General features: G+C 45.4%; 1 protein-coding gene across 1 annotated transcript in view; it reads left to right on the plus strand.

The window, feature by feature from the left end:
- Positions 1-20,316, plus strand: part of LOC106748307 (connectin) — a 104,019-nt gene extending 83,703 nt beyond the window's left edge. Inside the window, exons 3-5 of the mRNA XM_014626694.1 lie at positions 15,981-16,181; positions 18,023-18,147; positions 19,516-20,316. Coding sequence (XP_014482180.1) covers positions 15,981-16,181; positions 18,023-18,147; positions 19,516-19,764 — 575 coding nt within the window. The 3' untranslated portion in view covers positions 19,765-20,316. The remainder of the gene's footprint in view (positions 1-15,980; positions 16,182-18,022; positions 18,148-19,515) is intronic.
- The last annotated feature ends 978 nt before the right edge of the window (positions 20,317-21,294 follow it).

A 21,294-nucleotide genomic window follows, 5' to 3' on the forward strand; every position in this document is an offset into this window, starting at 1 on the left:
CCCTCCCCTTTTCTTCTTTCTCTATATTCATTGCAATTTAAAATATCTCAGCTCAGGAGGATATCGGAGAAATAATCGTATGTTTAAGAGGGAGAATGTAAAGCGGAAACGTAATGGATGATTCATTTTCTGTAACCGGGGGAAAAAATGGGGGGAAACGCGGTCACGTCGCTCTAAATTAACGATGGAGTCGAACGTTAAGTTTGAGTGAACCCTCTAATGGCAAGGAGGCAACGTTTTCAGAACGTCGGGGACGGTTTCTCAAAGTGTTTCACAGCAATTATTTCGAGTCGGTTAGTAAGTTTTATTGTATCTTTTTCACGTATAAACAGAGGAAGAAATTCTATGTTATTATTTACTTCTCTTACCCACTTTGTTTAGGGTAAAACGGAATAATGACGGTCGCCTGAACGGAAGTTCTCATAAAACTGGTGAGAAATGTCGGATTCAGGATCTGCTTAATGCAATGGATACCTACAGGTGTTTGCCATAATACAGGTGCGAAAAATTCCAACAGAAATATGTACCGGGGGGACGAACGAAGAAAAGAAAAATGAGATTTCGCCAGGATTACCCGGACCTCGGAATAGCGCGATGTTTACAGTATATAAAACCGGAGGAGACACGCGTTTCACTGAAAATCGAACATACTCATTAAAGAAATGAGACAAAACTTCTGCATGTGTTGTCTTGAAAAAATAGTCAACTGTTTAATTTGCATCCATTGTAATGATACATATCGGTATCCCCATCAGTGTTACCTCGTTCTCCCCTATTAATTAGATGAAGAATGAACAAAGCAGGATATTGGGGTCAGACCTGACCCCAAGCTCACCATTAGAGAATCAATAGATCCGCGGAGTCTCTCGGAGTCGCCGACCACCCGGTGATCCTTTCGTCCTTCTCCTCCTCTCTCTCCCTCTTTTTTCCGCTTCCTATATATTTTCTGCATCTTTCAAAATATTGGAAAATAAACTCGCGCTTGGGAATCAAGCTCGGACAGGCCGCCGTCCATACATAACAGCATTATTCTCGTTTCCCAGTCCGCTCCGCCGGCTTTTTCCTCGCCGGTGGTGCTGACATACATTTAGGAACCGTTGTGTGGACTCGATATAAATAACGTGGTGGTATGAGCGGCACGCAAAAGACGCCCTTTCGGCGCAGGAATCGCGCGCGCGCCTGGTATCCGCGTAACGAGGGGAACCGCGGCGAAACCACCCCCGTAAACAGCGATATACGCTCGGCCGGGGGTGGCCGGTCAGTAAGCGGAGAAACCGTTCGGGCTCGTTCGGCCATTGTTCGCGGGAGCTTACGTTCATCGACACACTCGACGGGCCGCCGAGCACCGCGCGAGCTCGCTTGAAACGGACGGATAAAAGCCCCCGGACTGAAAGGCACCTTCGAATCTGCCGGTAGCTGGTGGTGGCGGAGGGAGGAGGTGGGGAGGGAGAGGCGGAAGTGGAGGAGAAGGGCGGTAGAGCATGATAAATTGAAAACGGTACGCGCGATAACGTAAATCTTTGATGCAGCCGCGCTGCATTCGGCGCCGGAGAACCGAATTTACTGCAGATTACCTGCGAGCTTTTGGCCCTGGAACTTTTTCCGGCGAAGCCATCTCCGTTCACCGGTGAGCGAGGGGCGAAGGAGGGGTGACGAGAAGGGGGTCGAGAGCGGAGGCTTGAGGCTCGTGGGAAGATGACGACTCGTTCGTTCGCTCCTTTCGCTCGCGAGAGAGCGAGCGAGCTGCGGTACAGGGTGTCCTGTAACTCCTGTGATTTTAACCCCCCCGGCGACGAACCTCCCGCTCGGTGGATCCGGGGTTGATCGCACGAGTATCCTCGCGATTGCGTTTGACGATGTGTGGACAGATTCGTGGGGCGTCGCGTGTGATCTCACTGTGGCGTACGTGCGAACGAAAATATCCTAATTTTTCTGTAATATGCGAGTGTAAAATATGTAAGTTTATACAGGACGTCTCGGACCAACAGGAGCCAAACTTCGTGGGAGCGTAGAACGGGTTGCGACACGGAAAATTTCGAGTCGTTGATTATTGAAAATGGTCATGTGGCTCCTTTAATTAGTGACTCGAGCATTTGTTATTTGCAAAATGGTAAAGAGCTTTTTTGCTCAAGGTGGTCTGATCTATAGGAATGCTGTTGTATTTAGCGACATCGGTATATTAAAATTGGAACCTGTCACTAAGGCACAATCGTTATATATTTGTAAATCAGGCCGCTCTGAACAAGAACGTCCTTTATTTTGCAAATGATGTTACGAAATTTTTTTTCTTCAAGTTATCTTTCAGTTATTAATTAAAAAAGCTCGTATGCACGATCATTTTCAACAATTACTCGATATTTCACGTGTCGATTGCAAAATGGTGCCAGGACTTTTTTTTATTCACGACGACGCATCCCACGATATTCGGGCCGCTCTTAAACATCAAGTCGGGCTAACCCTCGACTCTCGTGGAAGGATCCGAAGGCCGGAAACGAATTTCGAGATTCGATCTCGAAATGCGAGCCGCTTGAAAATCCCGAACGCTGCTCGGGACGCTCTTCGACGCTCGCGAACAGCGTATCGTTCGAATCTGCGTCTCGGTGGTCCTAATAGGGGACACGCAGACGTTCGCAACGGGATCGCAACAAGGTCGAAGGGCGCCTCCGGATGGGGTGTTACCGGCAGAGCGGCAGACTACCACGCCCCGTCACGAAAATTTCATCCCCTGAATCATTAAAACCTAATATAGGGACACGCCTACCCGGGGGACCCGCAAAGCCCTCAGCGCCACCCGCGCGATGTACCTTCTCGACCCCTGTGTTGTCCTTCACCCTCGTCCTGCGCACTCCCACGCCAGATTCCGCTCTCCCGATCTGTCTGTCTGTCTGTCTGTCCCCCGCGACCCTTTCCCTTCATCCAGAGCGCCGGGGTGTCTCCCTTCCCGCCACGCTTCGAAAATATCTATTTCGGCGTCGGTGAATCGCGCGATTGCGCCTCCCGAATCTTCCAATCCGCCAAGAGATTTCGCTCTCGATGCACCGCGAAAGGATTAACTGAAATTGTCCTGCTAAAATCCTGCGATTTCTCTCTTTTGCTCGTCCGTGAAGAAAACGTTCGCTCTATTCGTGACAATAATCGCAGGTCGAAATAATCGTAATCTTGTGTTAAAAGCAGCCCACTGAAATTGTGTGTTACTTTAACATGAGGGATGTGTTGAAAAGTACACAAATATGATAATTAAATTACCCGTTAATGTTGACCTTGTCAACTTACGTTCACAGGGTGAATTGTCAATTTAACATTATATTTGTGTTCTTTTTAACACACTACCCACGTTGAAGTAACACAAAATTCCGGAGGGGCTGTTTTTAACACAAAATCTTCTACCGTGCAGCTACAAATAACAAATATTTTCCTCCCCGTATAAGCGCTACTGTAACATCGCTGCTAATAACTCTACACGCATGTTGTTACTTGTTAGAGCAAAAAAAAGGGGGGGCAGGGGGATCACGATCGCTGCCGTAATTCTCGGTAAGATTAACAATCCTTACTATTCGTAGTGCGCGTTGATATTTCGCGCGAGACCGGACGCTGGTTATTTCGTCCTCCCCCTCCCCCTCCCCCCTGAGCCGCGGAATGTATTATTTCAAAACCGGAAACCGGGGTTGCTAGCGGTCTGGCGGTTTATGTTTTTTTAATTAAACAGAGCAATCGTAAGGGCCGCCGGGCTGACCCTCGCGGACGAGCGAGCACGTGACTGCCGCAAGTTGCACCACTTCGGGGAAGATTCCGGCTGAACTTTCGAAAGTTCGGGCCGGCCGTTAAATCCTCGTTATCCTCAAAATTAATCCGTCCTCACGGCGCTGCGCCACGGCCGGGCCGCGTTGCGCCGCGTTGAGACGCAAACTCTTAGCGTGCAACACGCCCGCACGATATGAGCTATTCGTCAAAAAGCCATTATTAATGTTATAGTAATTTCGTTACCGGCCGCGCGTGCGTTCTCTCTCCCTCCCTCTCTCTCTCTCTCTCTCTCTCTCTCGCCCTCTCGCAGTCCGCCGCTCGGACGCGTCGCGCAATTAAACGTTATCCGTTACTTACGGCTTTCTCGGTGAATTTTGCGCGGCCGGTAATTAGAGCGTTTAACGACCAAGTAGTAGCAGCAGCATTAGTAGTAATAGTACACGGGCTTACACATAGACTGAGCGTCTTTTCTTGGGAGATTTGAAGATAAGATGAAAGAGGGTGGATTAGCTGTATTCCTCGCTTGCACTGTCCACTATCGTTATGCTATCTTCGTACAGAACGAAATGCAATTGGTCGGAAATATAGAAATCGAGTAACACGGTGGGAAATTTCGTCAGCGTGACAGCGTGACGAAGATAACGAGACTTAATGGGGCAAGAACAGCCTGCGGCTATAGTTGTTCGATAGTTGTTTAGTTTGACTCGTAATAGAGAAAACTGGATGACAGAAATCAATGAGATGTATTTCCGTATTTCCGATTAAATTATAGACGAAGTTAAGCATGGTAGCGACTATAGCAACTATAGCCGTATAGATTGTTCTTGTCTCTCATCAAGTCTTGTTATTTTCGTCACTGTCTGTGCTATCTTCGTCCGGAACAGAATGCAATTGGCCGGAAATATGCATAGTGATTTCCATAGTGATTTCCATAACTTTTCCCGATGCGGATCAAATTGGAGAAGGATCGAATGATTAGCCAGACGTCTTTTTTCGTCAAGTCTCGCTATCTTCGTCTAGAACGGAGTGTAATCGGCCGGAAATACGTCTCGATGATTTCCTTTGTCTAGCTTCCTCCCTTAGTCGTCAAGCTGCACAAAGATCGAGCAATATAGCCACAGGTTGTTTCTCTCGTCAGGTCGCGCTATTTTCATCTAAGACGAAATATAATTGGCCGGAAATACGTTTTAACTCTCGTAAGGAAAAGTGAATTAGCGGGACGTGGAGGGGAAGGTGCGGTCATTAATGGCTCAAATATTATGAATAAGCCTTTTGTTTGATTAAAAACGAGAAAAGTGCGAAGAAGGGAAAATCAGACTGGACGATATAAAAATAAGAGTATATTTGTCAAAAGCGTTATAATAATACAATAAATAAACGTCTCTCTTGCTGGAATATCGAATGACCCCTGCCTTACTTTGCGAGGATTAATGACTCCCTTCGTCCAGCTTCCTCCACTAGGAGTCACGCTAGACGAAGATCGAATATCTGTAGCCACAGGTCGTCTTCTTCTCATCCAGTCTCGCTCTCCTCGTCTAGAACAAAATGTAATTGGCCGAAAATATGTCTTCCTGATTACCTTCGTCTATATCTTTCCCCAATAAGAGTCAAGCCGGACGAAGATCGAATAGCCACAGGTTATCCTTTTCTCGCCGAGTCTTCCCGCTCAGCCTGTGTACACAAGTCTCTGTTGCAGTGGCAGCAGCAACGGTAGTGGCCGTCACCTCGCCGTCGCGAATTTCCTTGCCACGTTTCCTCGCCCGATTCGCCGGGAATCGCGGAAAAAGCGACAGGGCAACGACAGAGAGAGAGAGAGCACGGAGAGGCAGCGTCGGCGACTTCCTTCTACTCTCCGCCCGGCGACAAAAGGATCGATCTGCCGCCATTAGCTCGACATTAGTCGGGGGAGGGGAGGGGGAAGGGGAACTCGGACATGTATCTGCCGATACCGCCATAGCCGTCGTCACCTTTTTCATGCCGCGAACTTTCACAGGCGGAAGCACGGACGTGTACTCTGCCACGTTGAGTTGGAAGTTACTTCTTTCTCGTTTTCTCTCCCCTCTCCCCCGGCCTCCCCGTACCCTCTCTGTCGCCGCCTGCCGGCAGTGCCGCACTCTCTCTCTCTCCGAACTTTATCTCATTTCCACGTCGGCCCTCTTCGCGGGAGTGTCGATATTATATGCCCTGAATATGTAATGTATAACGGAATCCTCTTCTCGTTGAGCTTTCTCTTTCTCTCTCTCCCTCCCTCTCTTTCTCTCTTTCTCTCTCGTTCTCGCTACTCCGCGCGTAGTTGATTTTTTTTCCTTCTCCGTCGACGAGTTTCTCGGACGGGCTAGATTGTGACGTTTACGTGATCCTTGCTAGGACGAGCTTATCCGCCGAGATAGCACCTGTCGGAATCCGGATTCCGTGATCGAGAAACAGAGACGGATTGGTAGATGATACATACAGAGGAAGAGCGAGAGAGAGAGAGAGAGAGAGGCTGCCGAGATCGTTCGACGACTGGAAATCCGAATCGCCGGCATCGACGCGATCAGCTTCGAATTTGTCGAAAGGAGCCTGCTCTTCCTCTTCTCCCCATCCTTTTCCCCGTCAACTTCGTCGGCCATTTTTCGCATCGCCAATCGCGCAGAGCGACGTCCGAAGGCGAGATAGATAACGGATCGAATAATCGGACGTGTAAACCTTCAATTGTCCCGGCGGTGTTGTTCGCTCGCGCGACGAGCACACGGCGGTGCAAAAAGAAGGGGGGGGAAAGGAAAAAGCGGAAGAAACAAAAATAGCGCCACGCGAGATGAGGAAACCAAGTAGCCGGCCGATTGAATTGCGCGGGGCAGAATTACGCGACGGTGAAGCCAGCCCGAGTATACCTACACCCTCTTTCCCCAGCGTACATCTCGGTTTGTTTTTTTTGCCCGTACGAGCGAGCGAACGCGTGCGTTGCGCACCGCCCCGGCCGCTGTTGGTCCATTATCGGCTTCTCGCGTGCAGCCCGATAAAAACACGCACGAGCCGCCGGCCGGCCCGGCGAAGCGAGAACGGAAACTCCGCCGGCCACCGAATAAAAGTCTCGCCCGGTGACCCATTTAACCCTCGACGGCTCGTGAAGCCCGTAGCGAGCGAGCGAGCGAGGAAGAAATCACGAGGACTCCCTACCCCGCTCTTCCTCGGGACTTTTTCTCGTCTCGTCTTAGGCCCTTTCAGGCCTAGTTTTTCATTTTTTTGGCCAACCTGCGGTTTAGGCTTAAACTTACGATAACGTGAAAATGATGTTTCTCTAGTTCTATCAAATTTTAAAAGCTATCATTACAAAGTCATTAGTTTAATGATTAACTATGAACAGAAAAACACGATTTTTGTGTTATCAGTTTAAATTTGAACCACAAGTTAACTAGAAAATGAAAATCCGGGCCTATGACCCCACACATCGATCACGTCGGAGTGAAATTTAGTTATAATTTATAAGATCATTTTAAAGGACGTTTCTGATGAAAATGTTTTCGTCCGGATAAAATCGGTTGAGAAATATGATTTTTTGAATATGCATAATTATGTAGATCGAGCGTTTAAAGTATAAAAATGAGAAAATATTAAAATTGTTTGGTTAAAAAAAATATTCATTTTCCTCTTATTTATAACATAGTCGTTGAAAATATCGGGCAGAATTTTCATAAATAGAATATATTTATGTTATTTTGCAAATAATATATAAATCCGAGCATCGACAACTTTGCTTTACATGCGATTGCATATATCGGCCTTCAGCTGGAAAAACACGGGTTTTTCACGGATTAGGAGAATTAGCTTCATTTAGGATGGATTGATAATATTACATCGGCGGAACCATTGTTTTATCAACAGACGAAATTTGGGGAAGACCCAAAGTTAATGTATATTATTATATACATTGGGCTATTAAAGGTTAAGAATGTATGGTCAATAATTCTGAAATTTATGTAAAATGTCTGCATATCAATCTTTGATATCACAATGGTTTTTCACCAAAATCTTATTTTTATAGTTTAGAAGATATTAAAAATAGAGATTAAAAGTAGACTGCGAATCTCTTAAGGACGTATAAAGAAAATATTAACTTTTCAGTTACAAATATCCCAGCTCTCGAATGGTCAATCTTCTTCTAATTACACGAACAATAAGTTAGATGATGTTTCAATATGTACGTAGCGCAAGTTTCATCGAATTCTTACCAAACTCATTTCACTTTACGACCTCCTTTAAAGTGGAATAACTTTCGACCCAAGTGGTGAAACTGTCCAACTTTTGATGTCAAATTTTTTAATGCAACGTGGATCAATTTGTAATATTTGTCATTATTTTGACTTTACGTTCTTAAACCGGAACATGATTTTTCAAATAGTTTTCAGGAAGATTCGTCCGAGAAACTGACAGTCTCATTAAAAGGCCGCAACTTTAGTGTAATATTTATTCCTGTGACCTGATCTTTTCAGGGAAGAAGATGAAACGCATTGGAATAAATTTTTTATGAGATTTATATTTTATCAATATCAGAGACTACATTCATCTGATAGATGGCCCTGTTCGAGCGTTAATTTTCTCGCTCGACAGACTATTTGAATTCGGCGACTCGTGACACATGTTAACGGCGAAAACGACGAAAGCGGAATCGCAAAGGTGAATTTTTTCACGCGAAATATATTAAAGTCGCGGTCGCGCCAAACGTCGCGAGTTTTGGTCCCTCTTTCTCTCTCTTTCTCTTTCCCAGCCAAGGACATTGGATATTGTTCCTCCTGCGAAACAACGGGACCTGCGTTCGCCCGCGAGAGAGCGAACGACATTCATCGGCGGTATTATAAAACGGCAATTTTTTGCCGTCGCGAATTGGAAGGTGCAATATAGCGGTTTTACGCGCCCACCCTCGCCCATAATAACTCTGGCGCCGTTGAATATTTCGCCGCGGACAAATTCCGCGCGGTCGTTTCGATCGAAAATTTAAAAGTTTAGTGTCACGTCTCGTAGGCGAGCGCGCGCGCGGCTGCTGCGAGCAGTAAAAAAAAAGTCACGCACGTAAAACAAGATGTGGGCGCGCGCACGCTCGTAGGAGCATAGGCGAACAACATTTGATGATGACGATGACCCTCGGTCATCATCAGAATCCGCTGCACTCAATTTCGGCTTTTTTGAGTTTTCTCTTTCAGCACTTCCAACTGTCGGTGAGGATTTCTTTCAGGATTTTTTTTTATGATACTTTATGCGCGCATTTTTTAACTTTTATTTCATCATTTATTATTTTTATCATTACCGCAGGCTTTTTTGTTTTTTAACGGCCATGAAGAGCGAAATACGAATGATCTAGTGTCGTTTAAATATTAATAGCGTCAGTATTAGTATTATTTGTGGGAGGATGAAATTGTCTATCTCGTGTATTGCGAACGTACCGGACGTGCACGCGATAGACGATTTCGTCCCCCGCAAATAATATTAATACTGACGATATTAATATTTAAACGGCACTGGATCATCTACGCTTTGCTCCTCATGGCCGTTACATAGAGAAATAAAAGAGGCTGCAATAATAATAAAAATAATAAGTGAAAAAATAAAAATTAAAAAATCTACACATAAAAATATCATAAAAAAATCCCGAAGCGTCAATTTCTTCAAAATTAGAAATCCTTCTTTTGATTTATCCAAATATGGAGAACCGTCTTAATTTAATTTCTTTTATTTTTATTATTTCTTAAAAACTTTCCAAAGAACAAAAAGAGAATTTTCTCATTTTTTCTTTCATTTAATTTTGTTTTCCTTTGTTTCATTTTTATTTCCTCTCGTTTCATTTTTATTTCATTTAATTTTTACTTCAATTTAATTGTCCGTTTATTTGTTTTTCGCTCAACGTTTCCTTTTCCGTCTTTAATTTCGAATTTTGCTTTTTACCTACCTTCAGGTTTTCCTCAATTTATTTCCGACTTTGTCTTTTATTTTCTCTTAAGTTCCCTTCAATTTATTATTCTTTTAATTTCATCAATACAACGGCAAGATATAGAAGATTACTTAATTTAAGTCTCTTTGAAACTGCCCGGGTATATTTACACATCAATGTCTCCGCGCTCAGGCTGTTATTAATTCTCCCGCTCGCAACGTGATTTCTTACAGGGAGAGAGAGAGAGAGAGAGAGAGAGAGAGAGAGAGAGAGAGAGAGAGAGAGAGAGAGAGCGAGCTCGGTTCTCAATTCTTTTCAATTCTCTTATCTCCTCGTGCAACATTCAATGTCCCTATCGACTTACAAGTTCTTCTTCGTCTTCCTACTCCCCTCCCCCTTGCCCCTGGGTTTTCGTCCCGGCGCGAACATTTTTACACGCGTGTATCAGCGAAAAGTCGTAGAACGAAAGGATCGATTCGCGGATCGGAGTACGCTGGAAAGTTAAACCGTCATATTTCCGCGAGCTCCGAGCGAAAACATTTTTACTTGGCCCCGGCAGTGCGAGTTATCGCTACCCGGAGTACGTAAAATCGTGCCGCGGCAAAATCGAACCGGGAGGGGAGAAAGAAAGAGAGAGAAAGAGAGAGAGAGAGGGAGCTTTCTCTTTTTCTCGTAACGTATGATTCCGCGGAGGTTTGCTACCATCGTGGCGTCTTATATCGCGGCACTCCTGACCGAACAGCCACGTACCCTTCTGAGTCTCCGACGCGATAGGTATTACGTGATCGAGGAGACAATAAGAAGGGAAGTGGCCGCGATGATTGCGAAATCAAAATGCAGGACGGCGCGGAGAGAACAGGAGCGCGGAGGTGCGTCGGAAATAACGCAGTTTCCGCCGACTCACACACACACGCACACGCGTACGTCGCAAAGGATCGCGTATAAATGTACCGTCGGAAACGGTTTCAATTTGCATCTCACCGCCATTGTCGATCTAAGCAGCATGAAATATACAAGTTGCAGTGCAACAACGATTTTTACCTCCCCCCCCCTCCGCCCCCCCCCATCGTCCCTCCTTTCCGCACTCTCTGCAATAAACTCAACTGTTTCGCATCGGCGACTCGGTAATAAGAAAAAAAAAACAATGTTCGATTCGAGGAAATATAAAGAAAATATCAAACTTTGTTGTAAACTAGCTGATAAATGTTATTGTACAAAGTATAATATAAAGTATAAATACAAGGAAATAAATTGGTTCGGTGGAAACGTCCGGTTCGATTTTCGAGTCAAGTTTGATGAAAACGAACTATCCGTCAACCATCCACAACAAGTTGCGGATTATTCATTCAATTTTATTACAATACGTAAATGTATACTGAATTCGTCAAAAAGTTCGGTTTGGTTCTTAAATACGAATTTTTCATTTCATTGCGTTCAATGAAAACAGGTTATTTATTTAGCTAGATAATCTCTGTTGTTTGAGAGATCTTTCGTCAACATGTATATAAATCTGTCGTGAAAGGCTTACCGGTGATTTACCGTCGAAAGAAAGCCGGAGAAATCGAGCCGAACATTCTGACCAACCAAACGAAACGTCGTCTCGAGTACGATAGTTCGACACGCGGCGAACTATCGAGACGAGACGTCTCGACGCAGCTCTAAGCTTCCGAAAGAGTTAAGGATGTATCACCTGTTAGTGTCGTATTTTTGTGGCGCATCAAAGGAGTCACTCATAAATTTTGCATTTATGCAAGCAAAATTACGTTCCTACATTTATTTCACTACTTAAATAATAAATGTCGATTTGAAACGAAGTTAAAAAAAAAAAGGTGGACATATATGTACAATTTTACAAAAATATTATTTTTTTATCTTTCTTATTAATGCCGTTGGAAAAAGTTCATGATTCAATTGTGAAGTTATTTTACATAACTAAGTTGTGACAATTAATAATAACCAAATTGATATTATATTTAATGACCAAATTGATAGTACATTTAATAACTAATAATTATGAAAAGACATTCTAAATCGACTTTTCATAATGATGCTGTAATAATTTCAAGTACGGAATTTAGTGAATGAATATATTAGTGAAATACATCACAATTCATGTATTCCGCTAATATTTACAACTAACAGTGTATACCGTCATCAAATCCTGTAGATATTTTACATACATATTTACGTACATATTTTAACAATCGTATTGTGCATTATTAAATATTGGAATAGCTCTAATATATTATAATGTGTTATAACTGAATATGAAAATGACAGCAAATTATGTAATACAAGACGGAGAAATGTTAAATTTCATATTTCTCCTTTGATTTCGTAGTAAATATGAAATATCATAATTATTTTATGATTGACAACACCGTTATGATATTATGAAAATCTCCAATATTACCAATTTTAATATGAAATTCTTAAATTTACCATAAAAAATGCTATTACTTTCAAGAACTTTTTCAATACTGTATATTTATGCATCAGTTGAGACGCATAGATGATAGGAAGGGATATATAAAGGTTTAAATATACGTGTACATATATATCGAATATTACTCTAAGTTATTATTTATTATTTATCGAATATTACTATAAGTTATTATTACATCGCTGTATTTTCAAGACAAAATAGTCAATAACTCTGAAATTTGTGTATAATATCTGTATACTAATGTGATAGTAGTTTTTCATTAAAATCTCATTTTCACAGCTTAGAAGATATTAAAAATAGAAATTAAAAATAACCCTAAACTTAAGGGCCACGTAAAAAGTGTCAACTTTAGTTACAAATATCTCAGCTCTCGGGTAAATCTTTCTCTAACTGCACGAGCAACGAGTTGGATATTATTTCAATGTGTACGCAGTGCAAGTCTCATCGGATTCTTATCAAACTCATTTCACCTTACCACCTTCTTTCGTGAAGTAAAACTTTTCATCGAGGCTCCGAATCACCATCAATCTCTGCCGCTCTGCATCACTCTCGGTGTCAGTTTTAAACGCGATGTAGACCAAACATTTGTAAAATTCCCGCGGCTTTTTCATTATCCTGAGTTATGGCTGATACATCTTTTAAGTACAGTTGGAAAGATTATTGGCGTGCCGCCCGATTCTCCGTGAGATACATATATCGCGCGTATCGGCGCGTCGTCTCTCGTTCGATTTCGAGCCGGGGAAGAAGCGGCTCCGGAGGGACATCGGAAAACTTTCAGCCGCGCCGGCCGCGAATGTGCGTCCGTGTGTACGTGTACGCGCACGCGTGTGTGCGCGAGCGCGCCTCGCTTTTCCGAGACGCCCCGATATAAAGGCGGGGAGCGCTATTTATTCTCTTTCATCTCGATACCATCGGCGATAGCTCCTCGATATGCGATCCGCGCGCGATACGAAAAACATCGGCGGCCCCGTTCGGATCGCGCGCGCGATTCGCGCGCTCTTCCGCTTCCTTTCCTCCTCCTCCGTCCTGTTCCTTCTCGGCGAGAAATCTCGCGGGATTCAGCGATATCGAGACTATTGAGAGGGGCCGCCGCTGATAACTGCCCGATAAGAGGATCGTTCGCGGCCGACGATCGATGACTGAGCGGCCATTAAGTGCCGCGGATAATCGAGAATTAACTTTCCGATCCGTTGCGCCCGGTCACGGGTGTTTTATTAGGCCGGGATATGGCCGCGATGAGGAGAGGAAACAAAATTCCCCGAGAAGGAGAGAGCAAGGGAGATAGAGAGATAGAGAGAGAGAGAGAGAGAGAGAAAGGGGGATTAGTGGGAGAAGGAATATCCTGAACTCTTTTCATTGCGATTTTCTATCGATGCCGCCTTTTTCATTTATTTCACACAATAGGATATCATGCGGTACAAATCGCCCTCTCCTCTTTCCTCCTCCTCTTCTTCTTTTTTCTTTTATCTCTCTCCATCGGTTTCGTGCGAACGATGCTCGACCGATGATCGAACTAAGCGACGATGAAGAAAACGGGGAATGCACTGCGGCGCTGGAAAAAGAGAGAGGGACAGCGAGAACGAGAGAGAAAGAGTGAGAAGGCCCTGTCTTTCTCTCTCTTTCGAGCGGGGCTGGGAAGAGGGGGGGGGGGGGGNGGGGGGAGGATCGAAGTAGCGAGGTAACGGAACGACACGCCGCAATCGCATGAATTTCTGAGGGTCACCGGGGATGGCCGGGCATTCCGCGGCGCAACGACGAGCTTCCCTGCACCCCGCGTTGTATTATTAAACGATTAATTAAAATGGTCACTCGCAGGTGGCCGGGGGGAGGGGAGGGGAAGGGTTCCGTCTGCCGGGGCCGCTCGCGCTTTGAATAATTGAGCCGCGGAACTTTCGCCCCGGCGCGCTCCCAAGACACCGTTAAACACAATTTTCGCCACGCGTTGCGAAACTCGCGCACTTCCGCCGAGCTCTCGAGGAGCCCTTCATCGCGGGGTGGAGCCTTCCCGGGGGCCGTTCTTACGGGGGAAACGGAAGCGATGCGGCGCGAGTGGCCCTCGTCGGCTTTGACCGGCTCCGAGTGCGTTGTGTGCACATCCGGCGGTCGAAACGAGCCCGCCCGAGGTGGCTCGGTGGAATTGATTCGTTCGAGTGTACATTTCCGAAGCCGGCACGTCGAACGATACCGAGGCAAATTTCTCCCGTGGTGTCTCTCGATGCTTCTCATAACCGTGATTTCCTTCGTTGTTTTTGAATTTAGATTTCTTCACCGCGCCATTTGTTGATGTAGTAAGATAAATATGAGAGATTGCTGTCGTCGACACTGTAATAAGACTCACTGCGAGAAGGAAGGAATAGTTCCCCCGACGATAATTCTCGCACTGTGCGCTACTGCAATTGCAAATACCGCGCGCATTTCTTTCAAGGCTCGTTAAAATCTAAGAGGGACACTTCCACACCGTACCCTCGTTAATCGAAATAAAATGCCCGCCTCATGCGTGTCCTCCCGGTGTCGTTGCCAGTAAATCTCGTCGAATAGTGCCGAAATCGGCGAAAATTCGCCGGCGTTTCACCCAACGCCGCGTCGAATATCCCCGCGAATGTGCTACGCAGCCGGGCTCGATGTTACATATAAAAGTATCAATTTGAAACGCGCGAAAGTATCGACGCGATTCGAGAGCGCGCTCGATCGCGTGGACGCACGAAAACGCGGAAACGCGAGCGTCACGCGAAACGCGAACGACTCGTAATTACGTTAATGATAGCCGCGATCGCAATTTCATTACAAGATAATGATAAAAAAAATAATGCCGCTGCCGGGGGGCGAGCGAACGGGCTCGCCGGTTGGTGCCTGGCGTTTCGAGTGCGATTCGTCAATGCCCTCGCGTCCTCCTCTGTATTCGCCGTCATTCGCAGAAATTGCATTTGACTCCGCGCATAAAGCGCGCAAAGTTGAGAGCGCTTTGGAAAAGGCAATTTGCGCAAATTACATCACCGGCCGAAACACGAAACGCAAATTTTCCAGTCAGAAAAGTGATTATTCCATCCATCCCCTTTCTGTCTATCATTATTTCGCTCACTCTCTCTCTCTCTGTCGTTACCATCGAATTCGAGTTTTGGAGATGCACGAAAAGCCGAATGCGATCGTCCGGGTCGACAAACGAACGGCGCACCGAACGTACGGTGAAACGAAAATTTTCCCACCGTGCAACCGTGTTGCCGGGAACTCCGCGAAAATTAGTTAACGCAGCCAAAAGTACACTAGTTACTCGAGAGAGAGAGAGAGAGAGAGAGAGAAGGGGATTTCGAGTTCGTGCAGGAAGAACGATGAAGATACGATGTTTTGATATTTCTCGTAATATTGTCGGACCCCTATTTGATAGTCCTTATTTGAAACTTGCCTCAAATGAAATATTCAGGCTTGCATTAATAGCCATCACTTAAAACTTGCATCAAGTGAGATACTCAGATTGGAATTCCGAGTTAGATCTGAATTTTTCCGTAGAATCTCGATTGTCATATACATAATACCCATGCGCGTCGTGAAATTGATAATGAAACTATAAATTTCAGATTTAACTGTAAATTCAAGTCTGATTATCTCACGTGGAGCAAACACACGGCACGTGTGCAAACGTAATATTAATTAATTGATTTATTCACGAGGAAGATTCCCATTATATAATTTTCCATTATACAATATTTATTATATATTATTTTTCCAAAGGGGGAGGGGAGGGGATGTCATGCGTTCTCGCCAAATTATTGCTCAGCAATGATGAATCATAAATAACAATAACAAGGTGGCGGGAACGCGTGCGTTCCGACACGAAGCGTTTCGTAAACGAGACTCTCCGTCTGACCAGCGCGCGTCCGTGTCTACTTGCAGACAACAAGCTGTACTGCGATTGCTCGCTCACCTGGATCTGGGGCTTGCGGAACGAGACGAGGAACATTCAGATGAGGAGCTTGCTGGAAAGGCTCATCTGCTACTACGAGAGCAACGACACGGAGAAGGTCTACGGCGAGTACCCGGATAGGAATCTGGCGCAGGAGAGAAATCAGCAGCAAGAGATCATGCAGAACCTCGGTGAGTCTCGGCCGCCGCCTACGTTCGGCGAATTTCCATCGCGGTCCCGACCCGTCAAAAGTTCGCCCGCTCGCGAAAGAGAGAGAGAGAGAGAGAGAGAAGGGGAGATGAATCGCGTACGCGGGATATCCGGATTTTCCGGCGGGTCGACACTCGTCCGAAGTTGAAGCGTCATAAGACGCATAGATCAAACGCGTCCGCTTGAATCGAGATTTTTCTCCTTCGCTTGAGAGCGTGATTTTTCAATGTTTACAAATCGACGTTCACTTTGATGCTTGAAACGGATGCGTCCGGTTTCTTAAAACTCAAACGTTCTTGCACTGAGTTCTTAAGAATTTATCTGTGGTGTGTATAGTTTATTTCACAGAAAACAACAAATCTTATTTTGTGAAATAAATCTAATATCCCACAAAATCTTATGTACTTTGTTTTCGGTATGAGGGAGATATGACGAGCATTACTGTGGGTAGGTGTTCACCGCGGGATTTCCCAAGTCGAAATTTTGGTTCTATGTTAAACTTTTTTTGTTTAACTTTAGATCTACAGCATAGTAGAAGCTAAGATAGCAAAATAGGTTCAATTTCAGTTCTAATATTGTGATGTGATCTCTACTTTGACCTTGATGACGTTTAAAATCTCCATTTTCACGTCAAAAGGTAGCATAAAATTCAATTTGTAAAATTAAAATTCAATTTGTAGAATTAAAAGTTCAAGAGAGAAGTTAAAAAATGCCAGTATCGCTCAAGTAGACTTTTATTAGTCTATGGGCCGTCTAAATAAATGCAAACTATCCTTGAAAGCGTCAGAATAACATCAAAATTTCGACTTGGATGCTCCCGAAAGAAATTGAGATGAGAAAGAGAAGTGTCTCGTCGCACGATTGACAGTTATCGTGTTTGCGTCGCTTTGAAATTAAATCATTTTTCCCGACTTCGTGGACTTGTTCTTGAGGAGGTTAATGCTCGTAAATTCCGCTCGGGTTTGAATATTCATTTTTTCTCTCGGCGAAGCTTTGCTTTTGAACCTCCGAAGGAGGAAATTATCCGTTTACCACTTGTTCGGGTCGCAAAGTAGCAGTTCAATTCTCACGTAAATTAGAATTCGCAGACGTCGGAGAGTTAAAGTGGAAGGCAGCAGAGTTTCGGCTCGGCTGAACACGAGGAATACCGCACATTACATTTTTAATTTAATATGACGACTCTCTCAAGCGCACCTCGTGAGTGAGTGTGTTTTCGTCGAAGATCGCCGATGGGCAAGAATTAAAATTTAATTCATGAATAGCTACTTCACCGGAATATTTCTCATTCAACATAATTTTTCCGGAGGCTTGCAGTATACTACTAAACGGTACTCCCGTCACCCTTTTGAAAGCATATTATAAATTAATTAAAATTTTACCATAAATTAGGGGAAAAAAAATGCAATACAATTAGAATCTCAAACGTTTAAACTGTCGAACAAAATAAGTGTATGTTATGTACTTAACACGTGTATTGTTACAATAATTCATTCGTGACTTTCACGATTATTTTGTCATTAATCGGGACATTCAGCGTAATACATTTAAATACGGAAAGAAGAGAAAAAACGGATAGAAGAAGCGAGTGATAGAAAAAAAAGAGAGAGAGAGGGAGATAATCATGCGGCTTATATGCGCGCATTTACAAGTAACGCGAAGAACGCACTAAGCACGGTAGAAGAGAAAAATAGGAAAGAGAAGGTTAAAGTGAACGAAGAAAACGAGAGAAAGAGAGAAACGGAGAGGGAGGGGAGAGAGAGAGGAAGCTCCGGCTCTTTCGAGTGCCGCTCGACGTAATCCGCGAACTACCCGCCTGTTACAGAGGAGAACACCGCCGACAATTCGAGATACAGCGAGCTCGACGAGGAGGGCAATCGCGAGGAGGACGAGCGCGAGAATATCGACGAGCCCGAGATTGACGCGCCTCTGCCGAAAGTCGGCGTCAAGGTAAGACCAGCGTTTCTCCGTTTATCGCCGCGATTACTCTGATTCGTAGCCGCCGAGCGAGAGGGATCTCCCTCTCGCGGACGAGATCTCGCAATTTTTCCGAGAGCTCGACCGATCGGTCATCTCGTCACACTCAAGACAAGGAACAAGTCGCGACTTTAATTTCGCCGGCCGACTATAAATTCGGATTAAGATCGCCCGATACGTCTTACCCGCGCGCCGGCGCTGTTATGAAACTTTTCCCGGCGATAACCGTCCGCGAATTGATCCTTCATAAATATTCCAGCCTCGCTGATTAGACGCGTTCTCGCGGATCGAACTAATTCAAACGACGCCCCGCCGCCGTATTCGCCTAATTGTATCAGTAATCGATCTCGACACGAAGGCGAGCGGACTGCGATCGCGCTCCTCTGCCCCTTTATTCCGGCATTAACTTTCTCAAGTGGCCCACCCCCAGCGCGCCCCGATCGGAAGGTTAATCGATCGAGGGCCTGATTTACACCCCGGTCGGTCACGCCACCCTTTTGGCTCGCGCGTTTCGCGGACGCGCCGCAATCGACACGGAATCTTAACGCACCTACTTAACGCGATATCGGCTTCGGTTCGCGCGCATCCTACGCGGCGACGGTGTGGGGTCGATTGGTTGATCCGACGAGGCAAAAATCGAGGGAGAAACGCCGGGCGCGCTCGTTCGAATTAAAAAAAAGAAAAAAAGAACCCCCCTTCGCGCGCTCCAGCCCGAGCTGTCGCAGCGAGACGGTATCGTAAAATTTATCCGGAAGAAAGGACGATGGGTAAAAAGTGCACAATGAGAAATTGTGTATTGAATCCGACACATTTCCCATGTGCTGAACGGCCCGCTCAAATTTTGGCGTTAATTTTTCACTTCACACAATGATTATGTTAAGAAGTAACACAAATAGTACTAGTCAAAAGTTAACAGATGGCGATTGTTTTTCTTTCTTTCGTTTTTTCTTTATCGAGGAAAGATGATTTCATTAGAGAAAAGGGTGATATTGCGGCTCCCGATTTACACTTTGTACGGTAACTTTGTTCACGATCTATATTTTGAAATTGAGAACTGAACGTTTGCAAATGAATCCGAAAAATTCGGTCGTTGATCCGCAATTTCGTAACAAGTTGAATGATCTTCCTCGGGAGGGTATCGCGGACAGACCGGGACAAAGCCGGGAACGGGCGATTTCGCGTCGTGGCGTTTCTAAGCCGGGAAAAGCGACTCTCCGGGGTGCCGGTCGCCTGTCGGAGCTCGTCCGGGATGTCGGGGGGCGAGATCTCGTCGGCGTCTCGAATCAGATCGCGTAGAACAAGGACATCGCCAACCGGCCGCGCGGCCGTTTTGATGCGCAGGCCGACTGCGACGGCAAGGTGTGCTACACGAAGCGGCTGCTGTCCATGAAGACTGAGGACCTGCCGTGCGTGAAGCATACACACGAACTGATGGCATCCGAGCAGCCCTCCAGCCATCTCGAGAAAGCCCGTGCCGGGCTGTCCGGCTCGAACTGGTTCAGCTCGTCGGCCGAGGCCACCAGTAGCGTCCTCGTGGTCTCCTTATTGCCGTTCCTGTTCGTCATCGTCGTTCCGCCGTTGTTCACGTAGAAGCGGCTGCTACGCGTGCGAGCCGAAGACACGAGGAGGGTGGCCGGCGATCCCGGCCTCCAGGTGTCCCCCGGCGCGTGAATGGGATGATGATGTACACGTTAATAGAAAAACGAAACGGCCGTGTGAGAGAGACGAGTGGACTATCGCGTGGGTGGCTGGCTGCCTGGCTGCGTGCATGTGTGCGTGCGTGTTGCGTGTGTGCGTGTGTGGATGTGTGCACTCGAGGCGGACCCACCGATGCCTGGACGCGCGCACATGACTCTGGACACTAACTCTTCTTGTTTCCGTCTTTAACCCGTTAGGTCCTTAATTGGTTGTTTTAAAGGACTTCCCACGCTTCCCACAAACCATCTTGTAGTGATTTTTACGTAATTGTGTGGAACAGACATTGGCTGGATATTGCGGAGACGCGAGGGAAATTTCTCGCTGTCATCACACGCGCTGTGACGAGAAACGCACAACGAGAAATTTTTCATTCGACGCGCGTCCCGAACGGCCCGCGCAAATTTTTTCGTTGATTTAACACAAAGTGAATGTGTTGAGAAGTAACGCAAATATTATGTCGGAAATTAACGCACAATTAATATCCATAATACGTTAATCGACACCGAGAAGTATAAAATGTGTTATATTTACGTCTACAAGTGTTATTTTAACACTTACACTTTCGATATCGACTTGGTATAAAATATCGTAATAACATAAACGCGTCATGTTAAATCAACACACGGGTGTGTGAAAAATGGCATGGAAATTTTAACAAGGATCGATTTTAACACGAGTACAAAGTGTTTTTCGTTGTGTCTCTCGTGAGAGATCGTTGTGTTGCATACGCGTTAAATCCGAATATTTAAACTTTCAACACAGAATACATACATATATATCGAACATATACATGTATTTTATATTCTGGATTGAGGTTTTCGTATTTAAAGAAGACCGAAATAATACACCGAAAGAGAAAATTGCCACATTTAGATAAACATTTTCCGAGGAGTATTCGAGAATAATTATTTTGCTCGAATTAAATAAATATCACCGAAAAGCAAAATTTGCTACATTCAAGTTATCTTTACTCGATCCAAATGCAATAATCACTCCAATGGCCCTTAGCAAACGCAAACTCCCGGCGTAAAAACACGTCCGACTACCGTCAAATGTGTGTTCAGGCATTGGTAATTTCACGTTAAACAACCGAACCGACAGATCGACTCGACGTACTTTCGATGCACCCGCGACGTGCGCTCCCTTCCCCCTCTCACGGTTTTTCCCTCCCCATTTTCCCGGAAGGTGGTGAAAATCGACTTCCGCCCGGGCGGTCGTGGGTGACGCGCGACGCTCGTTGGATTTTTCGGCTCGTCGGCCGCTTTTTCCGGATATCGCATAAATTTCGACGACTCATCGCCGCCCGTGGGAAACGACGGGGACGAATGGTAATGATCGACCGAGTCTGAATTCCACGCGAAGCGCCGAGGGATCGATGTCGACGTGCCGGTGTGTAAGCTCGGAAGCGAGCTAAAGTTAAAT

Source organism: Dinoponera quadriceps, unplaced genomic scaffold (genome assembly GCF_001313825.1).
Source record: "Dinoponera quadriceps isolate SergipeBrazil2010 unplaced genomic scaffold, ASM131382v1 scaffold2723, whole genome shotgun sequence".
NCBI classification, from domain to species: Eukaryota; Metazoa; Arthropoda; class Insecta; order Hymenoptera; family Formicidae; genus Dinoponera; species Dinoponera quadriceps.